Below are 26,595 nucleotides of genomic sequence, written 5' to 3' on the forward strand. Positions count from 1 at the left end.
GGGAGGGGCGGGTAGAGGAGGATTGTGGGTAACTGTACCTGACCAACTGGCTGTAGATAAAGAGCTGGAATTTGGGGTGAAGTTTTGGGAGACAGACAGACAGAGAGGCCCAGTGATGAGCCGTAAAGACAGAGAAGAAATAATGGACAGGAGAACAGTGTCTAAAAACAAAGGAAGAAAGAGAGGAGAGGACAGTCAAATATCAAGAAGCGCAGAGTTGGCGAGAATGAAACAATAAAAGAGAAGAGAGACAGACAAAAGAAACACAGATATAGAGAGAGAGAGAGAGAGAGAGAGAGAGAGAGAGAGATTGAGTGTAAACATATGTAATGTGTCCTTATTTTCCTCTTACTAATGAGCAAAAAACAAACCAACCTGTTAGTGACTGTTAGCATTTAACTACGTGCTGCAAATCCTTAAACCACTACTGTGAGCGTCATACATAAAAACATAGTCAAACTTTCAAAAATGATCAAAGACACTATGCTTTAAAAAACATTTTTACGAGTAAGATGAAAGGCCTTGGTAATTGCAAGCTTTCCTGGAAAAGCAGCCTGAAAAAAAAAAGTATTTGCTCCAAACAGCAGTCTGGGGAATCTCACAAAAAGTCTAGTTCATATATCAATCTTCCCAAAATTCAAATTAAGATTTGTTTTCATATTGAGACATTTAAAAGTATGACAATTTAAATCCTCAATTCTCATTACTGTGACTGTACTAATAAATAAATATTTAAATTAAATAAAATCACCTACTAATGTAAAAAGGTGGGTAATGAATATATATTTGTGAGTTTGTGTTTAATTAAAAAAACAATTATTATTAAAATAATCAAATTCAAAGCAGTCCAAATACTATTATGTACATTTACAAGTATTTACGGTGATTTAGAGCAAGTGTGGAAGTATACTGTATATAGAATAATTAAGGATATACAGTAAATAAATAATTTATTTATTTACAAGTACAATTGTGAGGTATCTTTGTAAATATACATAACAGTAGTATTAATTTATGCTGGCCATATAAATTATTTATATGGATGAGCACTGAATGATTACAGCTGGAAGTTATACAAAAGAGATCATCATGCTATTAGTCAGAGTGAGAAAAAGTTAGAAGCGTGTGAACGGTGCTCCAATCCCAACACAGAAAGTGATTGAATCAGACAAGGGTAAAATCCCCTTCTCTCTGTGTACCAATTTTATTCGCAGGTCAAAAATATGTGTCAGTACTATGAAGTTTTTAAACAATGGGACGACCCTCACCAGTTGCCAAGATATAATACTAAACAAGAACCTGTTGTCAAAGCTTGAGTGGCTGAATATGGGAGAATGAGATCACGTACAATGGACAAAGAATTTAGAGAACATGTGGAGCTTTTGAAATGCATTAGTGAAACCTCATAACCAGCTGTTTGTTTCAGAAATCTGGCTGACAGAATGTACTTCCTGTTAACTAGTGGCATAAGGAAGCTGCTCTCAATTTAGACGTGAAAGATTCCTCCAATCATTAAGGGAGAAGGGTGTTTTCCTACACAGAGCACACTTCTGTTCAAACCAAACACTGTACACACAGAAATAAACAAACACTTTAAAATGTCACACAGTCAGCAAGCTGTAGACGAACCTCAAGGAAATGAATACATGTTATTAGTAGTATTAGCCAGTCATAAATGATAAGAAATCACCCCTGAGCACACCAAACATACATTGTTTGTTTAACCTTTTTGGAAGAAGTTTAAAGTTAAAGTTTTTTAAAGTTTGATTAAAGTTTGATTAATATAATTAAATGAATAAAAAAATTCAGATTTTCTTCACAAACCAATGCATCACTTGAGAGGACAGAAGAGGGATAAGATGGAAGGATAGAGAAGAAACATGCGTGAGGTTGTATTTACTTCTCGTCCATGTGAGAGCGCATCTTTTTCAGTTTCTGCATGATGCTGCTGGTTTCGCTGCCCGACACAGACATGGGAGAGGGACTTCGGGTCTCTGCGTCTGTCACTATCACACTGGGCGGAGCTGACTCCTCCGCTACACCCGACACAGGTGACTGCAGATGTTTGATTTTAAAAAAGTCAGAGAAATGTACATTGTGTCTTTATTCAGAAGAATTATAAATAAATATTATTGCTATAAAAATAATCATTCAGAAGACTGACCAGCTTTGTGTCCTCAGCGTTTTTGAGCCGCTCTTTGAGTTTAAGGGTTGTGTGTCTTATTCTCTCAATCTCCTCCTGCTGTTTGAAGAGCAGCTGTCTTTCTCTCCTCGCCGCTTTATTGGCCTCCTGTAGCCGTTTAATCTCTGCCTGTGGGACAAACCATACAGAAAAGTTTGAGCTTTTATTTCTGTGCCGTACACAAGGACTAGTATTTGAATACTCAATTCATGAACATTTAACTTAATCTAAATTCATTTACAAGTCTATCTTAGAAATAATCTCATAATTCCACATATGGTTGTCACCTGTTCCTGCTGTAGCTTCATTATCAGGCCTCTCTGTTTCTTACGAAGAGGTGGCATCTTATCATCCTCGCCTTTATCTCTGAGACGCCTGGTGGAAAAGAAAGATGATGAATAACATGTCACTATAGTTCACTAGTATAAAGTCTTTGAATGTATGGGTTTCTATTTCTATGGGTCCGCTATGTAACATACACTACTGTTCACGTTTGAGGGGGTCAGTGTGTATATATATATATATATATATATATATAATAACTGAATAAAACGTTTTTTTTTTTTTTTACTACGGAGATCAATAAAATTAGAGAATTCTAATTTTATTACATTTATTGTAAGTTGTGATCGAAAGTGCTCAGAGAATAAATGTATTACTGATGGTAACAATGGTGTGCTGTTGACGCTCGCGCAGGAGCCAGTAGAAATGGAAACAAATGAACGCAGCAAGAGCAAAGAAACTCAGTAAACAACATCCCGCCTATAAAAAAAAGTTGTTTTTATATTTTTAACATATGATAGAGTTAAAGCTGCAGTCCACAGTTTTTCCTCTGTCGCCATCTCTGTTCGAAATCTGCAATTGCAGTTATTCGCGGAATTATCAACTTTACGTACGTTGTGCCTCGGCATGGCACAGCGCGGATGAATCCAATGTTTTGAGGAGAATGTGCGTCAATCAACGCGCTGGTGGTGTGGATACTGTCATTCGCAATCACAGATTCTACTTTTTGGAAATATGACCAACATAAGAATTTTTACCGGAAAATGTCGTCTGAACAAGTAACTAACATCCACTTTTGTTCTGACCAACTAATGTTAAGGTGAAAAAAGCATTGCAGTAAATCACGCTGATTAAATCTAAAGCTCGCTTATCACATCATGTCAAACCGTGCAAATTATACTTTGTTCTCAAATTGTTAATGTTAACAACATCAGCATTGCGTGACTGCATTTAATGCCCTCCCGATATTTATCCTTGTTTTCGCATGGGCCGGTTGCAGTCTCGTTTTTTTCTCCGAAGTAGTGTTGTCAAAAGACCCGGTACTTCGGTACCAAGTCGGTACTAATTTTTTTTAAACGTCACGGTACCAGGTTTTCTCAAACCCGGTACTTGATGCGCGTGCATGCCCGAAGCGCGTGCAGTTGCGTCCTCTTCATAAAAGCGCTGATGGCGATCGGCGGTGCTGCTGCTGATGTGGTGCTGATGTTTTTGCGCGTGCAGATACGTTATTTCAAATGGCGCGAGGCAAGCGCGCTCATAATAGAAGCGGCGCGCTCGCTTTTCCATGTGCGTTCATGGATGTATAGCAACGACAGACGCCACGGGAGTACAAACGCTTGTGCGAACTGCGCTCTCCATGACGACGAGGAAGTGTGACATAGGCCTATTAATTGATTTCTAGCCCTTGCATTAGCTTTACTACTAGATATATTTATGGAGATGAGAAATAAAAAGCCGTCATTAATATCAGTCCGTCAGAAAAGCAGTTCTAGTCTTATTCTTGGCTGGATAACTCTTAGCAGGTTTAAAAAGCCCTTTTAAAGTTAAATATGAATACAGTTTTGGATTAAATAAAAGTATAGTCAAGTCAAATAAAACATATTTTATCTCCTGTATAGTTTGGTAATGCTACAATAAGATACCATTCATTAACATCACTTAATGCGTTATCTAACATAACACATTGAGTGAACAATATATTTTTACAACATTAATTAATGTTTGTGAATGTTATTTAATACAAAACACTTGATTGGTCATGTTTGTTCACTTCATTCATTGTGCATTAAATAATGTTAACAGAAATAATGTTAACTTTTGATTTTAAAAATGTATTTTTTAAATTAACCCCTAAAGGAGAATAATTGCGACAGTATATAACTATTGTTTTTTTTGTTAGGTCATTTTATCTAATGTTATCTAACAAATGGAATCTTATTGTAAAGTGTTTTTAATACTACAGTTTCCATCTTTGTGATATACACTTTAATATAATTATGTAAATTTAATCTAAATTAAGCTTTGGTACCGAAATTGGTACCGAGAACCGTGGATTTTCACTGGTATCGGTACCGAATACTGAAATTTTGGTACCGTGACAACACTACTCCGAAGTCTTTCGCGTTTTACAACGGGTGAATCTCCATTTGTCACTGGGGATTGTCGTTTGAACCTTTCTGGATCCGCCATCAAATTGACAAGTTTAATTATATCAAGTGCTGCGAGAAAAGGCTATAAATCTCCACCTCCAACATCCTCACACGCAACATAGCCTACTAGCCGTGACACCTTCTTTATGTGTACCGATGTGATGCAATGACGCAAAGACGTGCTCGAATTTCCCGCGGAAATCCACCAGTACCACTGGAATTAAATACATTATTACAAGCTTACCATTTTGAATCGAGCTAAGGCAAGCAGATAGTTTTGAACACTGGCTGGTTACGTACTTGCTCAAATTTATTTTGGATAATTTTTAACCCAAAAAAGCTACCGACTGCAGCTTTAAGCAACCTCACACGACGAGTGCTGTTTCCTGAATACCATCACGATTGAAAATGTGACATTGATTTCATACAACAGTATGAAAGCATTCGCTTGGGCCGTGAGCAATTGAGGGGAGCACATTGGCATAACGCGAAACATGCTCTGGTCCTGATTCAACTCAATTAACACCTCTTTTGGTGTTCCAGCCAGGCCAGTTCAGTCTTGGTCTTCTCTCGGAGGGCCTTCTGACGCAGACGCAACAGAGAACTCTGATGCTGAGCTCGAACTTCCTCCTCCTTCATGTACTGACGCACCAAATCCATGGTGAACTTGGAGAAGCTGTCCTGGCCGCTGGAGAAGGGCATGCTGTCATCCTGCTGTGTATCCCGTGATAAGGAAACAGAGCATGGGAAAAACACAAGGGCTGAGTCACGTATCCATCACATACTTGATATCAACACACCAGGAAAACACAAACAACCTCCAACTATGACAACCAAACAGAAAGAAACAAGAAAGAAGAGTCAGAGACATGTGGCATGAGGAGAGCTGACAGGAAATTACCTTTGAGCTCACTCTAGGGCTGGATCTGTCATGGCTGTGATCATCATCAGACTCAGGGCGAGGAATGGGCTTCCTGTCCAGTGATTCGCGACGGTGGGCTTCAGATGGTAAAAGAGAGCGGAAAGATCTTTCTTCAATGTCATCCTCTGTCATCGAATCATCAAACTTCACAGAGTACTCTGTGGCGATGGAGGCACTATCTGCTGATTGGAAGAATAGACAGGAAGTGGTCAAAATAACTAACATTTCCTCAAGACAGACTGGACAGAGGGAATGTCCTCAAAAATGTGAGCTTTACCTTTCTCTTCAAGCGGGCTGCGCACACTGTCAGAGCAAAGGGAGTCATCAGCAGCGGTGTGAGCCTGGTCCTCCACTGAACTACTGCTCCTGTCTTTCGCTGCTGTCCTCCTCTCCTTTTGATCGGAATGAGGTGGACTCAATTGGGTACTACTGCTGCCACCACCACTAATAAAGAGACAGAAACGAGCATTTACCGACTATGTTCATATAAAACCATTCATTTGTGCTGAAAAAGGAAAATCATCTCAAAAGAAAAGTACATGTCGTTACCTGATGGTGGGTCTCCTGGAAGGGATGGACTCTGAGAGGCTGTCTGGTGGCGTCTCGATCTCTGACGGACTCTGATGTCTCTCAGGAGACAGCTCATTCTTCCAGCTACTGGAGAAGATCCAAAACAGCATCAGTACTGATGTATAGATAGCAATCACTAATATGACAAATTTGAAAAAATCTTTCACTTTAGAAAATGCAAAGTGAAAGCACAGTTAAAATGATTGTTCACCCAGAAATGAAAATGCTGTCATGATTTACTCATCTCTATGTTTTTTCAAATCCCCTGCCGTGGCTCTCAAATCTCATCTGCACTTTTGTATATTTAAACTTTCACATAAGTTTTGGAACGATATGAAATAGACATTTTCGTTTAGAAATGAATTATTTATATTAATAAAAAACCCTATCTAGCACCAAGCTGAAGCGAGCATAGTACAGGAAGATAAATAAGACAGTTACCTGTCCGTGTGGGGGTCTGGCTGGTGCTGTTTCAAACTGCGGTTGTGCTGTCTCTGTTGGTCATAAGGGCTAGTGATAGAGGGTCCAGGAACACTTAGCGCTCCCGCAATCTGTGAACGAGCCAGCTCAGTCATCTACAGGGGAAGAGAGAGAGAGACCATCAATCCGGACTCATTTAAAAAAAAAAAAAAAAAAAATCACAATGTATCTGTGAATTGTTTTCCTGTACCCCAAAATTTAGCTCACCTCTTTAATGTGTCGTGCCGTTTCAGCTGTGTGGCGTGCAGCCTCAGCTTGCTGGCTGATCATCTTATTTGTGGTCTCATGCAACCCTCCTAACGCCTGCTGTTGAGAATGGAACAAACTCTCCTGCAGCTCTGCATGTGCCTTGAATCAAACACAAGCAAGTTACACAATATGTCTGTGCATTAAAAAGATACAAATCATTTAACTAAAAGCTGCCATTTTTAACTTGGCCTGAATTAGATTTAGATTTTATCACCCTTTCCTTTTTTTACATGTAAAAGTCCTCTTCTCATGAAGTTATCATACAAACAACTTTTTATCCTAAAACCAAATTCTGATATGAAATGCCCTCAACAAAGGTCTTAAACTATTAGTATATTGTGGTGTAAATACCCGTGCAGCTTTCTGTCTGCTTTCTTCCAGCTGCCGTTGTGTTTCGAGGGCTTCCTGCTCTGCCTTCATCCTCAGCAGGTACAGGTCACGTTCATGCCTCTGCTGCTGGGACTGCAAGAGTCAAAGGTCACCCTCAAATACATGGCCACATGACCACAGAAGTTCAGATAATTGCTTTAGCAGATTTAGAACTTCACCTTAAGAATCTGAGCGAGCGAGACGGTTTCTTGCTGAGCGAGAGACACGCCTCTCACTCTCTCCACATCACTGAGCTGTCGCACTGACTCCTCCACTGCGTCCAGGTAATTGAGCTCAGCAGACAGGCGCTGCTGCAGGACCCCTGGAGCAAACTGGAGCTCCGCTGAACCTGCAGAGTAATTCAAACAATTCCAACAATTCCAATTCTGAACAAAAATTCTCCATTATCAGAGTAGACTTCTTCAGCATTGCAGTTGCTTACAAAAATCTAGACAAAGTCAGTTTACCTGCAGTCCTATGCTCTGTTCTTCCTGGGCTTTGAGTATGGGGTGAGGGGTTGGATTTAGCCCTGGCAGCTGAAGAGGAGGATGAGGAGGAACTGGGAAGAACTGTGTGAGGGGAGCCAGAGCCTTGGGCAGATTCTCTGATTGGGATACGGTCACCTGGAGACAACCGGGAAGAACGAGAGCTGGCTGGAGAACCAGCGGCAGGAGTCGGACCAGGGCTTTGGGGAGATTTCTTTCCCTCAGAGCCAAAATGACTAATGAAACAAAATAGAGAAAGGAAAATAAATAATATTAATTATTATTATTTATTGAGAATTTAAACAAAGTATTTAAATACATCAATACATTTTAATAATTGTTTCATATATTTTTAATAATTGTTTCATATATTTTTTCAACAAACAAAATGATTTAGCCGAGATTAGAACAAGACATTTTCATCAAAAGTTAATCTAAAAGGTAAGCATCTTGAGTTGAATTGTACACAGCACTATACAATGACCATCTAAACCTCCAATTGTCCAATAACACTGAACAATAAGGATTTTGTGCTACTGTGGATGGAAATTATGTCAGAGAAGTGTGCTGATGATAGGAGTAACTTAAATGAATCCAGTTCAAACTCCGCTGCTGGATAAACCCATCCAGAGACCACATACGGCCCTCTGAATGCTGAAAAGACAGGAAGGCATGAGGGGAATCTGACTCACAGGCTTTAACAAATGCCACAGGGAGGTTCGAATGTCACACTAGAGGGAAATATCTGCTTGGCAATGAGCCTGACCTGCGGCGCAGATAACCAACTGAACAAAAGAGCCAGTGTGTGCCTGCACGTTGCCTCCTGCCTCGTTTTCAGAAGGGCAACAGCAGGCCGAACACTTCTACCCTCCACCTGATATTTAGCAGCACTAATATTGACACTGGCTCCACTGGGCTCTAATAATTATGATAAACAGGAACAGCAAGGATATTGCATTTAAAGATATTTCCGTTCTGTGCTCAGAATGTCCGAGTTTATGTCCGGTAACTTGCTGAACAGCAGAATGGCAATAAAAGATGACTGGACTAGTAAAAAAAATAAAATAAAAAATAGCATGAAGGTACATGCAACAGGTACATGTGGCAGATGTTTTTATTCAAACTATGGTGGCTTCAAGTATACATTTTTATCAGTGCCAGCTAAGCAACAGAAAATCCCTAAAGGCCCTGAGATACTTGGAGTGAAATCGAAACTGGTTTGACTTCATTTCCAACAAAGTTTGTTTCGGTAGTTTGAAACAGCTCACCAAACCAAACTTTTAAGAAAGCTTTGTGCGGCTAGTAAACACCTTTGAACTTCCACTTCTGTGGTTCATTACTTTTTGAGCCTGGTGAGTTAAGTCATGAACACACCAGATAACTAGCCTGGCAAGCCAGACATACATCAAGATGTTTAGTCTGGCAACTCACCATAGACACGGTCAATCTGATGGGTGGGATAAACGGCTGTCTTTCAAATTCCCTCTGCACACAATAGGACAGCGCTTCAACCAACCAGAGCGTTTTCCCAACAGCGGAGCTAACGTTAGTTGATAGATTCAACTTTTAAATCTGGCCGACGAAACTACGAACACATCTTCCTTTTTTTAAGAATGACTTAAGTGCCGTTCTTTGTTCTTTTCTCAAAGAAAAACTTAACTCCAAGTCCTCAAGAGTGGCGGCCAAAGCCGATTCGAAAGACCGCTGTTCTCCATCCGCAGCAGCCGTCATTCTTTGTTTTCAAGTGGCAGGAACCGTCGCAACTCTGTCGTCATATGTTAAGCCCGCCCCCGCCTACTCTATACACGACGTGATTGGCCTGACCCAATTTAGGTTTTTGCAGCAAAAAGGTCTATTGAGAGTTGCTAGACCCACCCTGGCTGCAAAATAATTTTGCTGCCGCTAGGGTGCGTCTAGATTTCTAGGCTACCAGATAACTACTTTATAGTGGAAATTGAAGCTGTAATTATAATTTTGTAGTACGTATAACTCTGTGGCAATAAAACTGTTTTTTTCTGTGCAACTAGCTCTATAAACAAACACGACTTGACAACTTGAATAGAGTGACGAATTGTAAAGCTGGTGCAAACATTTCCACATCCTTATTCCCTATGGATCAAATGCTTTCTTAAGTGCTCTTTCCTTATTGCTGTAATTTCTTTTTGTTTATTTTGTTATTGAGTGAGCATCACACATTTTAATATTTATCTAAACACAAGCGTGGGCGGTGTTAGAATGTTCGCAAACAGCATAATACCTCTTTTGACCCAAGAGCAAAGACTGAAAAAACAGTGATATCGGGGACTCAATGTGTTTAAAGTCACCATGAAATCAAAATTGACTAATCTTATTTATTTTATGGAATATTGTAGTATTTATTATAAATGATTTATTTGTGCACATCATTATATTATTATTTTTAAAAGCATGGGCCCTCAATTTTTATTTCACAATTGAATAATCAAGTCCTGCCATAATTTTTTTCTTGTTTGAGAAACCATTTCACTTGGATATAGATCACAATAGGGGAAAAAAGACTATTGCAACTTCTGTTTCAAACTGACTTTAACAGGCCCTACCTATGGTTGGAGTGGACTGAGGCGCCCCCCAGTGTGCTCTCTGTGTCCACGCTCCTGTGAGAGCTGTGACTGGATGCCTTCTCTGAGCCACTCTTCTTGAAGCCCTCAGCAGGGAGATCAGAGACTGCAGAGGAAGTGTTTCTTTGTCCCTCCAGCGGTCTCCTGTCTGTGGCTGTAGGAATGAGATAAAATTTGCATTATAATCATGATACAAAAATGTCTGTTCAAAACCAACATCAGTGAAATTGAGTCAGTACTCCAGATACTGTAGAAAGACTGGTTCCTAAGTACCAGTATTTCTGAAATCCCTATAGGAATGTACACAGAGAACAGAAACCGATTTCACACTGTATCACACTCAAGATCACATGATGTGGCCCTCTATAATATATCTGACCTCTCTTGCTGCTTGAGCTGGCTGAGTGCGGAGAGGAGAGGGGTGTGAGAGCTGGTGAACGCTGAGATCTCTCTCCAGCTCTGTTACTGTATGCAGATCTCCCACTTAGCAACTCGTCTAAAGGACTGAACCGACCATGGCCATTACTGTGGAGAAAAGGCATCAGATATTATATTAAACTAATATACACACAGATATGGACAGTATACACTATTATGATTCTACATAGAGCTTATGAAATGGGAGGAAGGGCTGGTATGATGATAGAGCAACACTGCCCTCTTCAGGCTGATTACTAAAAATTGTTAACTTCACCCTCTTCATCCATTTATATATACAAAGCAGTAATCTTCTGAGCATTAAAATAATTTTGTTTTACCTGAGCCCATTGGGACTTCTCTTGGATGCTGATTGGCTACTGCCACGCGAGGAAACAAAGTCATCTTCATAGACCATGCCATCCAATGAGCTGGCACCAGACAGAACAGTGCGGATAGACGGAGAACTCTTACCTCCCCTCTCCTCAAACGCTACACAAACAAATATATGCAATGAATATATACACAAACATTCAAAAGCTCGGGGGTCTGTAAGATTGTACAGGAATTTTTAAAGAAATTAATACTGTTATTTAGCAAGGATGCATTCAGTTAATCAAAAGTGACAAAATATTAAGCAGCACAAACAGTTTCAACATTGATAATAATAAATGTTTCTTGAGCACCAAATCAGCATATAAGAATGTTTTCTGAAGGCTCATGTGACACTGAAGACCGAAGTAATGGCTGCTAAAATTCAGCTTTGCCATCAAAGGAATAAATTACATTTCTCTGTGTATTATAATAGAATGCAGTCATTTCACATCATTACTGTTTTTACTGTATTTTTGGTCAAATACAGTCCACATTGGTAAGAAAAAAATACTTTCAAAAACTTTTAACCCCAAACTTTTGAAAGGTCATATAAGTGCCTTATACATACATAATGTGACAGTCTTGTACACATCAGTACTGAAATGTTAACAGGTCAAATGTTAAAAAATGTCTCACCTTTGCCGTAACTCATGTTCTTTGTAAATATATTAATTACACTGTGTGGGCTTCCCTTGGCCAGTTCTTCCCACGGTCCATTGCTTCCTCCTTGTACCAGACTAGCCGAACTATAAGGCAGGTGCTTCTCTGCCTCTTTCTGAAAGCGTGAAATTGGGTTCAAACTGTCTCCATTCAAATGGGCTGCACTGTATCCTGTGGTTCTCAGTCTGGATTTGGGCAGCTCTTGCAGGTCTTCGTCAGACATACTGCCCTCACTCAGCAGAGGACCCTCGCTGATAGAACCTCCGCTGGAGTCCAGCTCAGCTTCCTGAACAACAGGCTTTGGAGGAGAAGGGGTCTTGCGTACGTTTCTAAAAGGGAGGCCGGAGGACGCAGTTGTTTGTTTGTTCCAACTCTCCACCCTCTCCCTAAAGCCGTGCATGTTGCCCACACCTGGCAGGGCCTCATCATAGGTGCTCTGACCCTCAGCAAGCAGTCTTTCAATCCTCTCGACCAGGTCATCAGTCTCCGTCGGATTCTCTCTGACTGGTGGACTGACAGGTTTAGCCCAGCGGTCATCGGTAGGGATTAAAAGACCTGTGCCCATATCCCTGCTGCAACCGTAGTTTATTCCAGCACCAGCTAGCTTGCGTGCCTCGCTCTCAATACGGCTAGAGAGAGAGGCAGCGGTGGCCTTAAGAGCCTCAATACGGCTCATTTTGCGGCTTGTGGCTGAGGGCAACGACGCATGTGCAGTTCGGAACTCTCTGTTAGGTAGTGAAGGTTCTGGATCAAGTTCTAACAGTTGAGAGAAGATTTGACCAGAAGGGGGCAGTAAAGAGCTGCTGACCCTCAGAGCGGGACTGCGCTGGTCGGATTGAAGCCAGGGTGATCCTGCAAATCCCAACTCATTCCTACAAAAACAATACAAGACAACAGATTATTGAAGTATAATTACCATATGACCTAAAAAAAAGATTTAAAAAAAAGGACTGCCACTAATAAATACACAAAAAATACATTTACAAAAAAACTATGAAAATGTATATCTTAAAATTGACACACTGCATAAAGCATATCTTCCTGTAATCTCACCAAATTAATTAGTTTAAGGATTCAGTTTGTCCATTTTAAGGAACGTCCCAGTGTCCACAAACTTAACATGCAGCAGACGCCACCAACTACATGCACTTAAAAGTGGCCATGGAAACCGATACAGGCAAGCAACAAACACTTCTCACTAAGCACTGAGCTGACGGATTAATCTGTTCATACAGAACAACTTGAAATAAGAGCATTTCGTCAGTGTAAGGGAATATAAACGACTTCCCATATAGGGAAAGCGGATATTTTATTAATCTGTTCAGCGCTTAGAACAGATAAACACCAAAAAAGGAAGCTCTTTGGTGGAAACAACAGCTAACAATTTCAGGGTTTTCTAGATGAAAAACCAAACATTACATTATGACACAGATGATGGAATGGAATGGGATTCTGTGTGCGTGTGTGTGTTTACCTGGAGAAAGGAGGCTGCCGTTGCTCCGTGAGGGACAGATCACTGCTGGAGGTGGCACTTTGAGGTCGATCATGTCTTTTGTTTTCTTTATCAGACTCTCCAGACGGCTGGTATACTGGTCTCGACTGCAATGTCACAAAAAAAAAAAAAAAAACTTACAAGAGTGGCAGATCAATATGGACTTAGCCAATATCTAGACACCAGGGTGTCCACTGGTAAATAAAAACATGATATTTATTTCATAAAGCCTAATACAAAGACAGCAAAAGAGACTTTTAACTGAACTAAAATGTTTTATTTACACTACCATTCAAAGGTTTAAGGACAGTAAGTCTATTATGCTCTTGTGCAATATTATTACAACTTATCATGGTAGTGTAAATTTGATTTGATCAGCAACCTAAATAAAAAATATTTTAATTAATATGACAAAAATACTATAAAATAATTATTGTAATGTAATGTAACAAGTTCAACAAGCTGTTTATCTAAAAAATAAAATAAAAGTGTTCAAAAAAGGTTTACCTGCTGGCCTATGTTTATGTCAGCACCATTAATATCTCCTCTGAGCTGAGTCTGTTCCAGCAGCAGTTTGGTGTATGTTTCCTGGAGCCGCTTCTTAATTGGAGCTTCAGGTGCGACTGGGCCCTTTGCAGCCCCTGCTCGTTGTCTCCTGTAAAGCTCCTGTAGGCGTTTATTCTTGTTCTCTTCCTCCTCCCTCTGAGCTCTCTTCTCCTCCGCTTGCCGTTTTTTCCGTTCTTCCTGCTTTTGAGCAATATACATTCGCACAGCTTCTGAGTCATAGTGCCGTTTCTTTAGCACAGGCTTCTCAAAAGACTCTGCTCTCTTGGTAGTCTTGGCAGGGCTGGCACTTCGGGAAGCTCGGGTCGAGGCATGAACTCTGGAGCTGGACGCTGTCGCCCTTCTGCTGATGTCCTCCTCCAATTGCAGGTCATCTAGGATGCCCTGGATGTCAGCTGAGAGGAGGTCTGTGCTGGGAGACTTTCTTCTATCATCCCCTGCACATCTGGAGGGTCCAGCTGGCTCATCCCGAAGAACATGATTGCGATGTCTTTCCACACTGCTGGGCCTTGAACGCCGGCTACGCTCAAGACGAGGATCAGAGCTGGAACGGGGGACAGGGCCTGCAGGAAAAGAAAACAGTAGACGATGAAAAAGAGAGACGACATGTGAGATTATTACACACATCTAAACAACCGTCAAATGTTTGGAATAATTCAATTTAATTCAGTAATAAGTCTCTTGTGCTCACCAGGTCAGCATTTATTTGATCAAAATCATTAAAAACAGTATTGTGAAATATTACAACTTAAAAGAACAGTTTATTATTATATTTCTAAATATGTTAAATATATATTAAATATAATTATATTTTAAAATGTAATTGATGTCTATCATAGCAACGCTGAATTTTCAGTCTTCAGTGTCACATGATCCTTCAGAAATCATTTTAATTTGCTGATTTGGTGCCCAAGAAACATTTCTTACTATCAATGTTGGGACGGATTTTGCTGTTTAATATGTTTTGTGGAAACCATTTATTTATTCCAAAGAATATTTAATTGAAATAGATTTTTTGTAACATTACAAACATCTTTCCTGTCATTGTCCTTTCATTTACAGGAAGCTTCAGCTTCTATGACTCAACTCAGCAGACAAGGTAGATTTTTTTTTTTCAGACTTGCCAAATGTCAGAAATGCACAGTGCTTAAATACAATAACAGTTAAAGTATGTCTTCTGTTTTAATCAATCTTTTTATTTTTTTAGCCACCCAAACACAATTTTTATGCCACATGCCCTGTAACCCATGTCTGAACTGGAAAAACATCCTCTTCAGCAGTTGCTTGCATATAATGTTTAAATCAATATAGAATTGAGCATTTCCGTCTCTGCAGTCCAATAAATCAGTACTGGAGTGGCTGTATAAAGTCTGGGTCCATCCCTGCATGTGTGGATGGCAGCAGGACTGTGAAAGAAATCAGGTCGGCTTGTGCAGTGAGTCAGAAACACCAAGTCGAACCCTATTCATTACGGTCACTGGGCAGCAAAGTTTACCAATGCGGGGAGGCTGTCTGAATCTTTATTTATTAATAGACCTGACACTTGGAGCACTAGCTGCTGGAAGACTAGCACCTCACAACAATGTGGTATTTAATAACAGTTGGCATTAAACTCATTTAAAACACCTCAAGAACATTTGGTTGGGTATCCAACATATGAGAAGCCAAAAACCAGGTATCTTGTGACATAAGGCTAAATAAATACAGATATTTTAAGTTTGGTTTGTGATGTGGCCGAGCTCTAAACTGTCTGCATGGTGACAGGAGCGGAGCCTGGCAGATATCTCACTCTCTCACCTGTTCTCATCTGTGTCTCCGAGGACTGCGCCCGAGGCTCTCTGTGTAACCGTGGCGGCGGCCCCAGCATCATCTTCACCAGCTTTTGCCCATCTCGCCATGATGACGTGCTGATCGCTATGGAGACAGGTTACGCAGATGCCTTGAGACTAACAGTCGTTCCAATAATTAATTTGTACTTTTTTTTTAACCAGATGTGATTAAGGCAGAGAGGAAAGTGTGACAAAAGTAACTAATAATAAAGAGACAGAATAGCTGCTCTGAATCACATTCGCACAGATATTTAATGATCTTTCTCCAGAGAAAACCCCCCACTCGCATTTAATGTAACACAGATAGCAATTTAAAATTGACAGTATTTACTTTATTAAATGAGTCTGGTCATACGATGCATGATTCATCTGTGCATGGTATTATAAAGAATACAAATGGTATCAAGATATATTTCTCAGCCTCAAAAACAGGGCTTTTATGTTGACGTACTCAACACCACATGGAAAGGGAACAATATTAATCAATGCCCATATTTCACAATCCAATCAAATCCAGGTGGATAAAATCAAAAAACTCTATATTAATTTGCAGCAGAATATGGTTTCATTTTGAAAAACAACATTTAAGTAAAAAAAACAACAACAACTTAATGCTGCCACCTTTATCAAAATAGTTTAAAAGCAAAATATAACTGACGAAGAATGACAGCATGCTCTAAATTCCCTAAAGTATAGTTATCATATCATAAATCATGTATAGAGCAGGCATAATTTATTGCTAAAAATGTAAATTTAAAAATGATTTATTATTATTTATTTGTAGTAGTTTATTTTGTAATGAAAATTTAAATGTGACATAAAAAAAATTAAAAATGTTATCAACATATTTTATGTGGCATAAAATAATAATATTTCTGCCACATAAAATGTGTTGCTAAAAATAAAATATACTTAAAAAAAAAATGGCAGGCCCAGTGAAAAGGGCAAATAAAAAATCTGAACGACTGGTCCAACTGGGCCACGAGAATAAAATCCTTACTGTTGAGCCCTGTATTAGTGGGGAAAGAGTTACCTTCAAATGTCTGTACCATTACACCAGAGTATTAAGTAACCACTTATAAAAATCACAGAAGTTTAACTGTTCTCATCAAACTGTTTGCTTGTCAGTAGGTACCCTAAAAGTGAAAACTGACAGTTAACGCACTCTTGCAGCAATGTTAAGATTTCAATAGCCGTGTTTCCATTACCCTTCAAATTGCGCAAATTGAAACTGCAAATTGAAATTAAGCCCAATGGAGAAACACACATTTAGCCAAAGCATATAGTGCAAAAAGTTTACGGCTTATTGCCGTTTTCAGGCAATTCGAAAAAGGAATATTTTGCCAAACTGCAATGGAAAGTTTGTTTCGCATTTACAGGTCACCTGGCGTACGTAAAACTCGATCATTCTTTAAAGATGACACAGTACGTTTGGACAAAAGACGAGACGGAGTTCTTTATTAAACTCATAAAAGACAAAAGAATTACAGAAATACTGGATTCTAAACAACAAAGAAATGCCACAATTTATCAAGACCTTGAAGCAGATAGAAGGGAGAGACACAAAGAAACACCTCATACATGCCGCTCACAAGTATAAGGGGCTTTTCTTGCCATTAACGCTTGGATAACACGCCTACGTCTACTTCGATTAAAAATAATGGCTAGTGCGGTGGCTGCAATATACATAAACCTACCAACATCTGTTGCCATGATTCTTGGAATGTCTTATTGCGAGAAATTATGTTTTAGTCGCATAAGATCGTTTAAATGGAAACGCCGTCATTTCGCAATAGTTATTTATCGACATTTAGAAAATATCGCAAAGGTTTTGCGCAAATCTGTAATGGAAACGCGGCTAATGCACTTGAATTGTGTTCGGCATTGCACTCCAAAACATTGCAGAATGCAACATAAAATCTAGCTTGTATAACTAGAAGCAGCCTTCACTTGGGTTGTGTTAAACTAAGAGAGACAACGTGAGAAGAACTAACAGACTTCAGACATCTATTTCTGAAGATAGGGCTGCACAGGGTAAACTAGTGGAGGGGTGGAAGGAGGAGTCAGATGTCACTTTTCTATTTAGTCGTGACAAGAGTGACACCTCTCCAGCTGTCAGCGAGGCCACAACGGCTTGGAGCATTGTCAAGCATTTCTGCATCAGCGTCACAGCACAGCAATCCTGTTAATCTGCATGCTACACATTCTAGAAATTTCTATGGGGATAAGAGACTTAGCTTGTGCTTGCAGACAGACATTAACACATGCCTGTTTCCAAGAAAGCCCCGCAGAGAACAGGGCACAGTGACGCTGGCAGGTCAAGAGAGGATCACACAGGCTGCCAGGACAGTTTGTGGGTATGTATGTGTGTTGAGTGGAACATTTGCACATTTTCAGAGCAGATTGTGATCTTCATATGCAAAACTACAATTAAGCACTATTATATGTGCATTCAGATGTTGAATTTCAATATCATTTGCTTAAATAAGCTACAGTTGTTTGTTTGAGAGACACACAGTGTCCAAAAGACAGACAGTGAGAAAGTAAAAGAGAATTCAGACCTGGTTTAACATTTGAGTCTGGTGCAGAGGAAGATCTGTGTACTTTCCTAACAGGCTTTGATGGTTTCTTCTCTTTTACCCTCTCTCGCTCTCCAGGCCTCTGCTTTGGCTTTGTGCTCTCTGCTGTGAAAAGACAGAGTTCATCACTGTTCATCATGGTTATTATTGTTAACTAAAACTATTAAAAACATGCTAACTGAAATAAAGCTGAAACGAAATAAAACATAAACATTAGAAGTAAAACTTTAGAAAGTTGAAGAAGAATAAAATTAGAAATGGTGACTTGGCAACTAACTGAAAAAAAGTTTAAGTTGAAGCACTAAAATTACTAACTGGAAATAAATCAAACTAAATCTGAACTAAAACTAAAAACTGAAGAGAAACAATTAAACCTAAATAGTAATATTTAAATATACAAAACTAAGATAAATGCAAAAGCGCTTAACAAAATTACTAAAAATTAAAATGAAACAAATCATAAAAATAAAAGCCAATTCAAAATATTAATAAAAACTATAGTAGTATATAAATCATACAAAAAAAATAACAATGCTGTTCATTACATTACACTCACAACCATGCACATATTACCCCATACTGCCCACATTTACACAACAACTATTCAGTATTCACCAATTTGTCCCCTAAAGTAGCAAACAAAACAATTAAAAAACATTCATGATTTATAGAATATTCAAAATAAAAAAATAAATAACAAAATGATATAATGGACTTTTAACTGGCCATCAAGTGTCCTAAAACTGTCATTACGTTAATTTCATGTCTCACGGGTATGAGAGCATTACGATTTGATTGATTCCCATGAATAAGTTCAAACTGCATGTTTCAATCTGTTTAGTGAAGTCAATTCAAAATAAGGAACAGACAGAGGGTGGAAAATTTACATCTAAAACTAAATTCCATTTTTGTGAAATAAGAATCTTTACATATAATGATAAAATAACTAAAATGGACTTTCAGGAAAAAACAAATGTAACAAATTTGTACCATATGGCCATATTACCATATTATCATTTAATGATAGCAACTCAAATCTATTGCATGCCAACAGGGAATAAGCAGCATTGTTATGTATACTAATGAGCTTGTTCCATAATGATTTTCTAAGGAACTGTGGAGCAAACTGATGCAATCCTTCCCAATAACCTTGAAGAAAACTCCTAAGAACAGTCAGGGCTGACATGAAAACTTGTAACTATGGCTGTGGCAGTACGCCTGGAAACTCTGAGCCAGTTAGGAGCATGTAAGTCAGCGTCCAAGAGCGGTTTGGATTAAACATGCTTTTTGACCATACTGCAATCCAGTAGAGAAACATGAACTCTGTGAGCTGCATTCAGTGGCAGTTAAAACAGTAATGCTGTCCTAATTCCTGTTCATTACTCATGCTTCATGACTCAGAGGGCTTGCAATGGGCAGTAAAAAACATTTGAGCTCTGTCACATCAAATGGATTAACATTTTAATTCCAAATAAATAAATGCCCCATTCACTAACCTGCTATTAGGCTGAAATAAAGAGGAAGACTCAAATCACAAAACATAATTATAGCACGAGTGATTAAGATGACAACCAGTGAGCTGTTTATGATCACGATACTGTAACATTTTTGTGGGTACCTTAATCATACCACTTTGCTTTAGAAGTATTGGTAAGACTTAACAATAAGTTTGCATTTGTTAACTACATTGGTTAACAAGAACTAACAATGAAAATACTTCTATAGCATTTTTTTTATCTCAGTTAATGTTCATTTCAATTTACTACTACATTATCAAAATCAAAAGTTGTATCTATTAATATTATTTAATGGTCCTGAGCTACCATGAGCTAGCAATAAACAACATTAACTAACGTTAACAAAAATGTATAATTTAAGAAATGTATTGCTCATTGTTAATTAATAAATTAAGTAATGCAAACTACATTATAACTAATTTGATCTTATTGGAAAGGGTTACCAAAGCATTATTCATTGTAATGTTCATGTTAACAAATAAGATGAAATTTTAAATAACAGTCTGGAACACCATGTATACCTGTGAGCTGTTGCGTCAGGTCTTTGTATATTTCCCTGCTTAAGTTCTGGAAGTCGTCCTCTGCCCACACTTTCCCATCAGGTGTGCGAATCTTAGTCTCAATGGGGTTGAAGCCTAGAAAACACAGAAGTGAGCCTCTTCTCACTCAACAACCTCATAAAACATTTAACTGATGCTTTTATATCGAGTATCTTAGAAAACAACTATTACTGGGACTGTAGAACTGGAGCAACCTGAGGTTAAGTGCCTCGCTCAAGGGCACAATGGTGATAGCCCTTATCGGGTCTGAACTTACTACTACACAGTTACTAGTCCAACACAAGGGGGTCATCTTTTCCCTCTGGAGTCAGCTTACCTTTATAAATGGGTGCAGGAGGGGCTGGGGCCACTTTCCGGACTTTAGCAGTAGGAACTGTGGTACCGTGTCCTACTGCCTCAATACCCACAGGTTGCTCCAGGTATCCCAGCAGCTTGTTTCTGTCCTCCGTCTCTTCCAGATGTTCCCTCTGTCTGCGGATTCTCTCTTTCAGCTTCTCCAGCTTTTCATCAGGTTGCCGTCGTCGCAGGTTCTCCAACCGTTGTGAGGATGCGATTGAACCCGGGCTGGACCTCAGGGACGTCTGGGACGTCTCAGCCTGTAAGTGTGTTCTGGGCCTGACTTCTGACCCTGGTGTTGCTTGGTCGGGCTGGTGAATGGCGTTGAGAGCAGACAGATCGTTGAGGTAGCGTACAGATGTGCTGTCTACAGCCGAGGAGCACAGGCTGTCCAGGTCTGCAGTCTGCATGTCTCGGGTGTCACGCTGATAGACCAGCTGGCTTAAAGCAAAGTCAGGCTGAGTAATGGCCACCTCTGTTGGTAACGAATGGGCTTCTGGTTCAGAGTGGGTCTGGGACATTGGCAGCGGAGATGCTTCCCTATAAAAGAAAGACATGTTTCCGTTTTAACTGAAGATCACGAGACTAGAAGTCATGTATACAACAACTCAGATGGCAACAGAAAAAGTAGGCCTGTAAAGGGAAGTATCAGCTACATGTGTGCTGAAGTTACTGAAGCCAATATGATGGTTCCTTGTTCAAATGTCTTGTATGCGAGGATCAAATAGCAAACTTAACCTTCAGACACAAAACCTGCACTCATTGACCTCTGCATACTCCATAGTCTGCTCATAACTTTCATTCCTTTATCATTCAGACATGCTGTAACCAAATAATGAAGTTATTACCAAAACAAATATTTTAATCTATTTCCTTTAACTTTTTATTACATTTTTTTAATGAATAAAGTAATTTTTCCCCATTCTAAACTACTTCAATGGACCCTTTTCACATTTACAGGGTTCTCAGAAGCGGAATTCGTCATAGTTGGGTAAACTTCAATAGTGGTGAATGGCAGATGACAGCAATATAATTTCTGTATTCCCATTTGCTCCAATAGCAAAAGAAAAAATCCATGATAGCATTGAGAGACTGATTACATTGGTCAGAAGAGAGAAAGATGTCATATTTGCCATCACTCCCTACATCACTCCTCAATAACTGTGTTGTTTATGTTGATAACTGTGGAAACGTGTCATCACAGTCTGTGAAAAGGGTCCATTCCAGCTACAGCCAATGTGTAGCATCAAAACACTTTTTTTTTTCAGTTCTGTTTGCTATTACAAACTTTAGCTTTAACACATTAATTAGTTTGCAGCTTTTACCTGAATGAAGCGAGTGGTTCTCTGAACTCCACGCCGCTGGGTTTCCTGGCATTACTGTCCAGAGTGCTGTTCCTCAAGGGACTGCGGGAACTTTTGTCTGGACTGCGCCGACTCCGTGTTCTGGATTTGGATCCACTTTCCTCTGCACGATGACCATCTGTAGTAAATACATAGAAGACACGTAAACAATGGAAGAGGCAAAACTTTGAAGAATGTTGTACCATTTTATATATACATACATATATGAAAGAAATATATAAAGGTGTGTGTGTGTATATATATGAAAGTATTTTACATTTTTTTTCTAAATAATAACTTTATTTATAAATGTTGCTGTAGTTCACTTCAATAGTCCTGCATAGTAACAACAGAAGGTGAAAAGTACAAAATTCTTATTATCAAATATGAGGTATATACGAAAATAATGTATTACTGTACAACAATTAAAAACATTAATGTCAACATTAATATTAGTATCAATTATTTTGATGAATCACTCAAAACTCAAAGCTGTTAGTAAATGAACATACTGTATGAATCACTGAATTCCAAGCCTTTACTTTTAGTCATATATGACTTGAAATAAATCAAAAACAGTGTGTGTACTAAATGTTCATGGATCTTCATTAACAGAATAAGCGAAGCTAATTTAAATAATAAATGGCTTTCAAAAATGTACCATTAAAAAATTAAACTGCAAATTAAATAAACTAAATTATGACCACATAAATTAAAAACAAACAAAAATGTACCATTCCACAAAACATACATACTGATCTAGTACAATGATATATATTAGGTGACATTAAAAGCACAGATGTATAATATTCTCTAGTGAATTTCCTCTATATGTGTTCCAGAGGATGTGACTGTCTTACCTCTGCGGCTTATTTTCCGACCGCCACTAACAGATGCTTTCTTTGTGTCTAGCACTGAGTCCAGAAGCACTCCAGTGCCTGGTGCAGCCTCCAGACGATTCTCAATGTGTCGTAACTGAGACAAGACCACAATTAGCCATTGAGTCAACAGATCTTGTGGGGATAATGCTACAGATAGTAAATCGTCTTACAAAATATCGCGCTATTCAATTATATCGTCTACTCGAGCCCCACCCCCGCCGGAGACAAACAATGTAAACACACATCACATTGAGTTTGGCTGCACTTTATCTAATTGATAGCTTGCGATTCAGTGAGTTTAATTTAACTATTGAAACGTTAAAAGTTTTACTTTGGTTAGCTTGAGCTTAAACTTACATAAAACAGTAGCTTTGCTGTTGTGTTAGTGTTGCTAATAATTTACACATTGCTCTTATCAAATTTGTGCTTGAAATAAATTTTGTTTCATGAGGAGAACTGTTTTCTATTCCTAACCCTACTAACTACTAGTCTATAGAAAACATTTAATTCATGCTTTTGCATGTGAATAAATGTGTATGGTAATTATGGGGCTATGTGAAATATAGCTGTCATTTTTCCCCGAGATTATCGATGATCATCTGGTAACTGACTGTTAGAATCGACATCGCGATACTAATGAGACATTGTCAATATACGATAATTTCATCATATCACCCAGCCCTACAGATTATATCACTGAATCTTACTTTTTCATTTATTTATGAACAGCTACTTATAATAGCACTTATTGAATTACAAAGTCTATGTAACAAGGTATCTGTTTTGGCATCATAAGTAGGTCAGAACCTGAAACACGGGTTAAGAAATACTCACGGCAGCTTTGGTCTGATTTAGACTGTTCCAGGCTTGAGATATCTCTGTTGAGAGAAAAACATTAACATAAGAAATCACGCAAATATGCTCACATTGATGTTTAAAGTATAGAATTACATAGTTGGACGAACCTCTCCTGTTGTCTTGCCCAGCAAGCGCAGGCTGGGAAGAGACCGAGGCTGACGGCCCCGCCTCACTTCGCAAGCGACTCCACATCGCTATGCCAACCTGAGAAGAAGGGGGGGGGGGAGACAGGCAAACAATGTGAGAGAAGCAAATGTATTGTCAACATCTGCTGTCAAATATTGTTTTCTTTGGCAATGGCTTATTGCTAAGATTATCACTAAAACACATGACTTCATTGACAGTACTCTTTGTGCTAAATTATATTTGGCCAAACCACAAGTTTAACTGATTGTTACTAAGATAGATTGATCAAAGCATATCACTATTAGGTTTTAAGGTCTCACCCAAACGTCTCAGTTTTTTCATCAAAGCGAGGGTTGAAGTAATGGTGTACAATTTGTTAGATTGCCTGAAGGCCAGACATATGATGGTCTCAGAGCTTTTCAAGTCATCTGAATCACCCGGTCTTCCTCCAAGCACTACCCTTATAACACTGTGTCCCTGTCCTCGAACGTCCCCAGAGCAAACAGATTCAATGGTCTATTCTAGAGTAAAAAAAAAAAGTGTTTTGTGCAGAGCAGACTGTCTGAAGCACTGGGTATTCCAAAGGGACAATGAAATCACACCCTCTGCTCAGAACCTTGAATTATATAGTATTAATAAAGCACGCATAAGACATATCTCAGACTGGCCTACATGTATATTTCATAGAGTGAATTTCAGACCTATGCAGGAAAACAGAGGTGAAGAGGCATTTAAACAAGCTCTACCACTTCTCTAACAACACTGAATGAGGTAACGGAGATACCAAATGTGTCTGGAATGAGGAAAACAACAACACTTTAAAGTCAGCATGAAATTCTAAATGCATATTATAGACTTTATTGTGAACGATTCATCTGCATACACTTAATTTTGTTTTACCTCGTATTGTTTAATTAAAATTTCATAACAGGACCTTCCAGTGAAAAACACACACTTCTCTCTGGTGAACCAGTTTTAAAGCTTGTACACATTTCATGCTCTTTGTTTGCATATTTGTTAAAGTCGCAATGAAACAGAGGCAGCAATAAGTCTTTTCTTTCGCATTGTTATGAACAATGAAACAGTGAAACAGACCATCGAGAGAGAATTTTTTTTTTAAAACAGGGACCATGTTAAAACAACATGCTTTGGACTGGAGATACTGACAGAAACGACAATATGATCTGGTTCCTTTTGAACTAATCAACACTTGTTAAAACGAACAAAATAAGCACTGCAAAAGAATCAAAGCTTTACTCGCCTCAAAGTACAAAATAGGCAAAGTAACTGCCAAGAAAAGCACAAAATATCCTTTGATTTACCCATAAAAGACCCACCATTCTCATCCATATCCTCTCTATTCAGCTACTCATAAATATAATACACTTCAATATCACTTTCTAAAAATGTGTAATAAAAACAAACACCAGAAAAAGAATATTCTCTTCCTGATTCAATTTCATATCACATTTTGGGAATTGAAACTTCATCTAGCCTTGTATGCACAGCACTCGACAGTTATGAGATTATAGTTTCATTTAAAAACTGCTCACATGTAAACAAATGATGAATAATACTAATTAACAAGACTAAACAGAAGGATGCATTTCATGCATAACACATTATGGACCAGGACTCACTTTCCAGCAGCTTTATTCAGAGAGACATAAGTCCACCTTGTCTTCTGGACAGCTGGACACATCGGACAGCTGGCGATTCTGTCACCTCTACCTGCACCCAGACCAAGTACAAAAAAGGTGATCTGACAGTCAGTGAAAGCTCAAAGTCTTGAGTTATGAAACTACCAGTTCATAAATCATTATACAAATCTAACTCACAGCACTCTTATATTCACACTTACGTTCACAGCGTTAAATAGATGCTGGAATCAACACAGCTAATTACTGAAATTGATTAGCCTCTCTCAACAACTATTCATAGGCATTACTCAGAATTAAAGGGAAAGGGAAACAACATGACAGATCAGCAGCATCAGCTGAGAGATCAGCTGACATCGCATTCAAAACCAGGATAAAATATCAAGCGAACGCTTCTAAGGGACTCACAAAGTGTCCGATCGCATAATACATATACTCGACATTGCTAGAGCTTAGCTAAAAAAACACATTAAACATAACTTAAGTGGACAAAAAGAATATAAGAAAATACGAACATACATTACAGTTGAAGAGCAACACAAGCATTACATAGACCTTTATATAAATACAGAATCAGAACTATATTACTCCAGCAAACAAACAAAAAATATGAGACTAGAAAACATTCATATGAAATAAGTATATAAAGAAATACAGTTGACGTAAGTTATAGCCTAAGTGTCAATCACACAAATACAACTTCACGCGAACTACCTTACTGAGGAGAAATCCAAAACTAAATCAACCAAACAACAGACTCGACGTCTACTTGAAACAATAATTATGTACCTCAGAGAGTTTCACAATATTACAACGAAATTGTAAGCCTATGATTTTAAATTCTCTGACGAAAGTTATCGCTAACAGCTGCTGCTAACCGGCTAAACCATTAAAGCTCGCTAACAAACTTTTTAGCGTTTCTGGGATCAGGTTGTCTTTCGTTAAGCGTCCAGGTCAGAATGTGATTGGTTAATACTTACCTAAAAGTTTATTGTATCCGCTACCCGCCTTTCGGTGTATGTTTCCCGGCTTTAATGATAAGTTAGGACGGCCGTTGGCTAGATTTGACGGTCCGCCATTATCCAAACAACTGTTTCAGGAAGTTCACGTCTGA

General features: G+C 38.7%; 1 protein-coding gene across 10 annotated transcripts in view; it reads right to left on the reverse strand.

Moving 5' to 3' along the window:
- cep350 (centrosomal protein 350) overlaps positions 1 to 26,595 on the reverse strand; it is a 37,813-nt gene extending 11,218 nt beyond the window's left edge. The window contains exons 1-30 of one of the 10 annotated variants that reach the window (XM_082188966.1): positions 26,462 to 26,595; positions 25,464 to 25,554; positions 24,144 to 24,344; positions 23,805 to 23,901; positions 23,674 to 23,717; positions 22,819 to 22,933; positions 21,941 to 22,097; positions 20,596 to 21,155; positions 20,241 to 20,354; positions 18,185 to 18,304; positions 15,592 to 15,708; positions 13,738 to 14,357; positions 13,213 to 13,337; positions 11,715 to 12,610; positions 11,045 to 11,195; positions 10,666 to 10,811; positions 10,269 to 10,440; positions 7,672 to 7,925; positions 7,384 to 7,553; positions 7,187 to 7,297; positions 6,794 to 6,934; positions 6,548 to 6,681; positions 6,086 to 6,193; positions 5,814 to 5,980; positions 5,516 to 5,715; positions 5,141 to 5,328; positions 2,470 to 2,557; positions 2,165 to 2,311; positions 1,901 to 2,055; positions 39 to 161 (exon numbers count right to left, since the gene is read on the reverse strand). In XM_082188966.1, the coding sequence (XP_082045092.1) occupies positions 39 to 161; positions 1,901 to 2,055; positions 2,165 to 2,311; positions 2,470 to 2,557; positions 5,141 to 5,328; positions 5,516 to 5,715; positions 5,814 to 5,980; positions 6,086 to 6,193; positions 6,548 to 6,681; positions 6,794 to 6,934; positions 7,187 to 7,297; positions 7,384 to 7,553; positions 7,672 to 7,925; positions 10,269 to 10,440; positions 10,666 to 10,811; positions 11,045 to 11,195; positions 11,715 to 12,610; positions 13,213 to 13,337; positions 13,738 to 14,357; positions 15,592 to 15,708; positions 18,185 to 18,304; positions 20,241 to 20,354; positions 20,596 to 21,155; positions 21,941 to 22,097; positions 22,819 to 22,933; positions 23,674 to 23,717; positions 23,805 to 23,889 (5,408 nt within the window). In that variant the 5' untranslated portion in view covers positions 23,890 to 23,901; positions 24,144 to 24,344; positions 25,464 to 25,554; positions 26,462 to 26,595. Of the gene's footprint in view, positions 1 to 38; positions 162 to 1,900; positions 2,056 to 2,164; positions 2,312 to 2,469; positions 2,558 to 5,140; positions 5,329 to 5,515; positions 5,719 to 5,813; positions 5,981 to 6,085; positions 6,194 to 6,547; positions 6,682 to 6,793; positions 6,935 to 7,186; positions 7,298 to 7,383; positions 7,554 to 7,671; positions 7,926 to 10,268; positions 10,441 to 10,665; positions 10,812 to 11,044; positions 11,196 to 11,714; positions 12,611 to 13,212; positions 13,338 to 13,737; positions 14,358 to 15,591; positions 15,709 to 18,184; positions 18,308 to 20,240; positions 20,355 to 20,595; positions 21,156 to 21,940; positions 22,098 to 22,818; positions 22,934 to 23,673; positions 23,718 to 23,804; positions 23,902 to 24,143; positions 24,345 to 25,463; positions 25,555 to 26,461 lie in introns of all 10 variants that reach the window. The other 9 variants (XM_082188968.1, XM_082188971.1, XM_082188969.1 and 6 more) reach the window with 9 other exon arrangements.

This window comes from Leuciscus leuciscus, assembly GCF_965113295.1.
Source record: "Leuciscus leuciscus genome assembly, chromosome: 13".
NCBI lineage: Eukaryota > Metazoa > Chordata > Actinopteri > Cypriniformes > Leuciscidae > Leuciscus > Leuciscus leuciscus.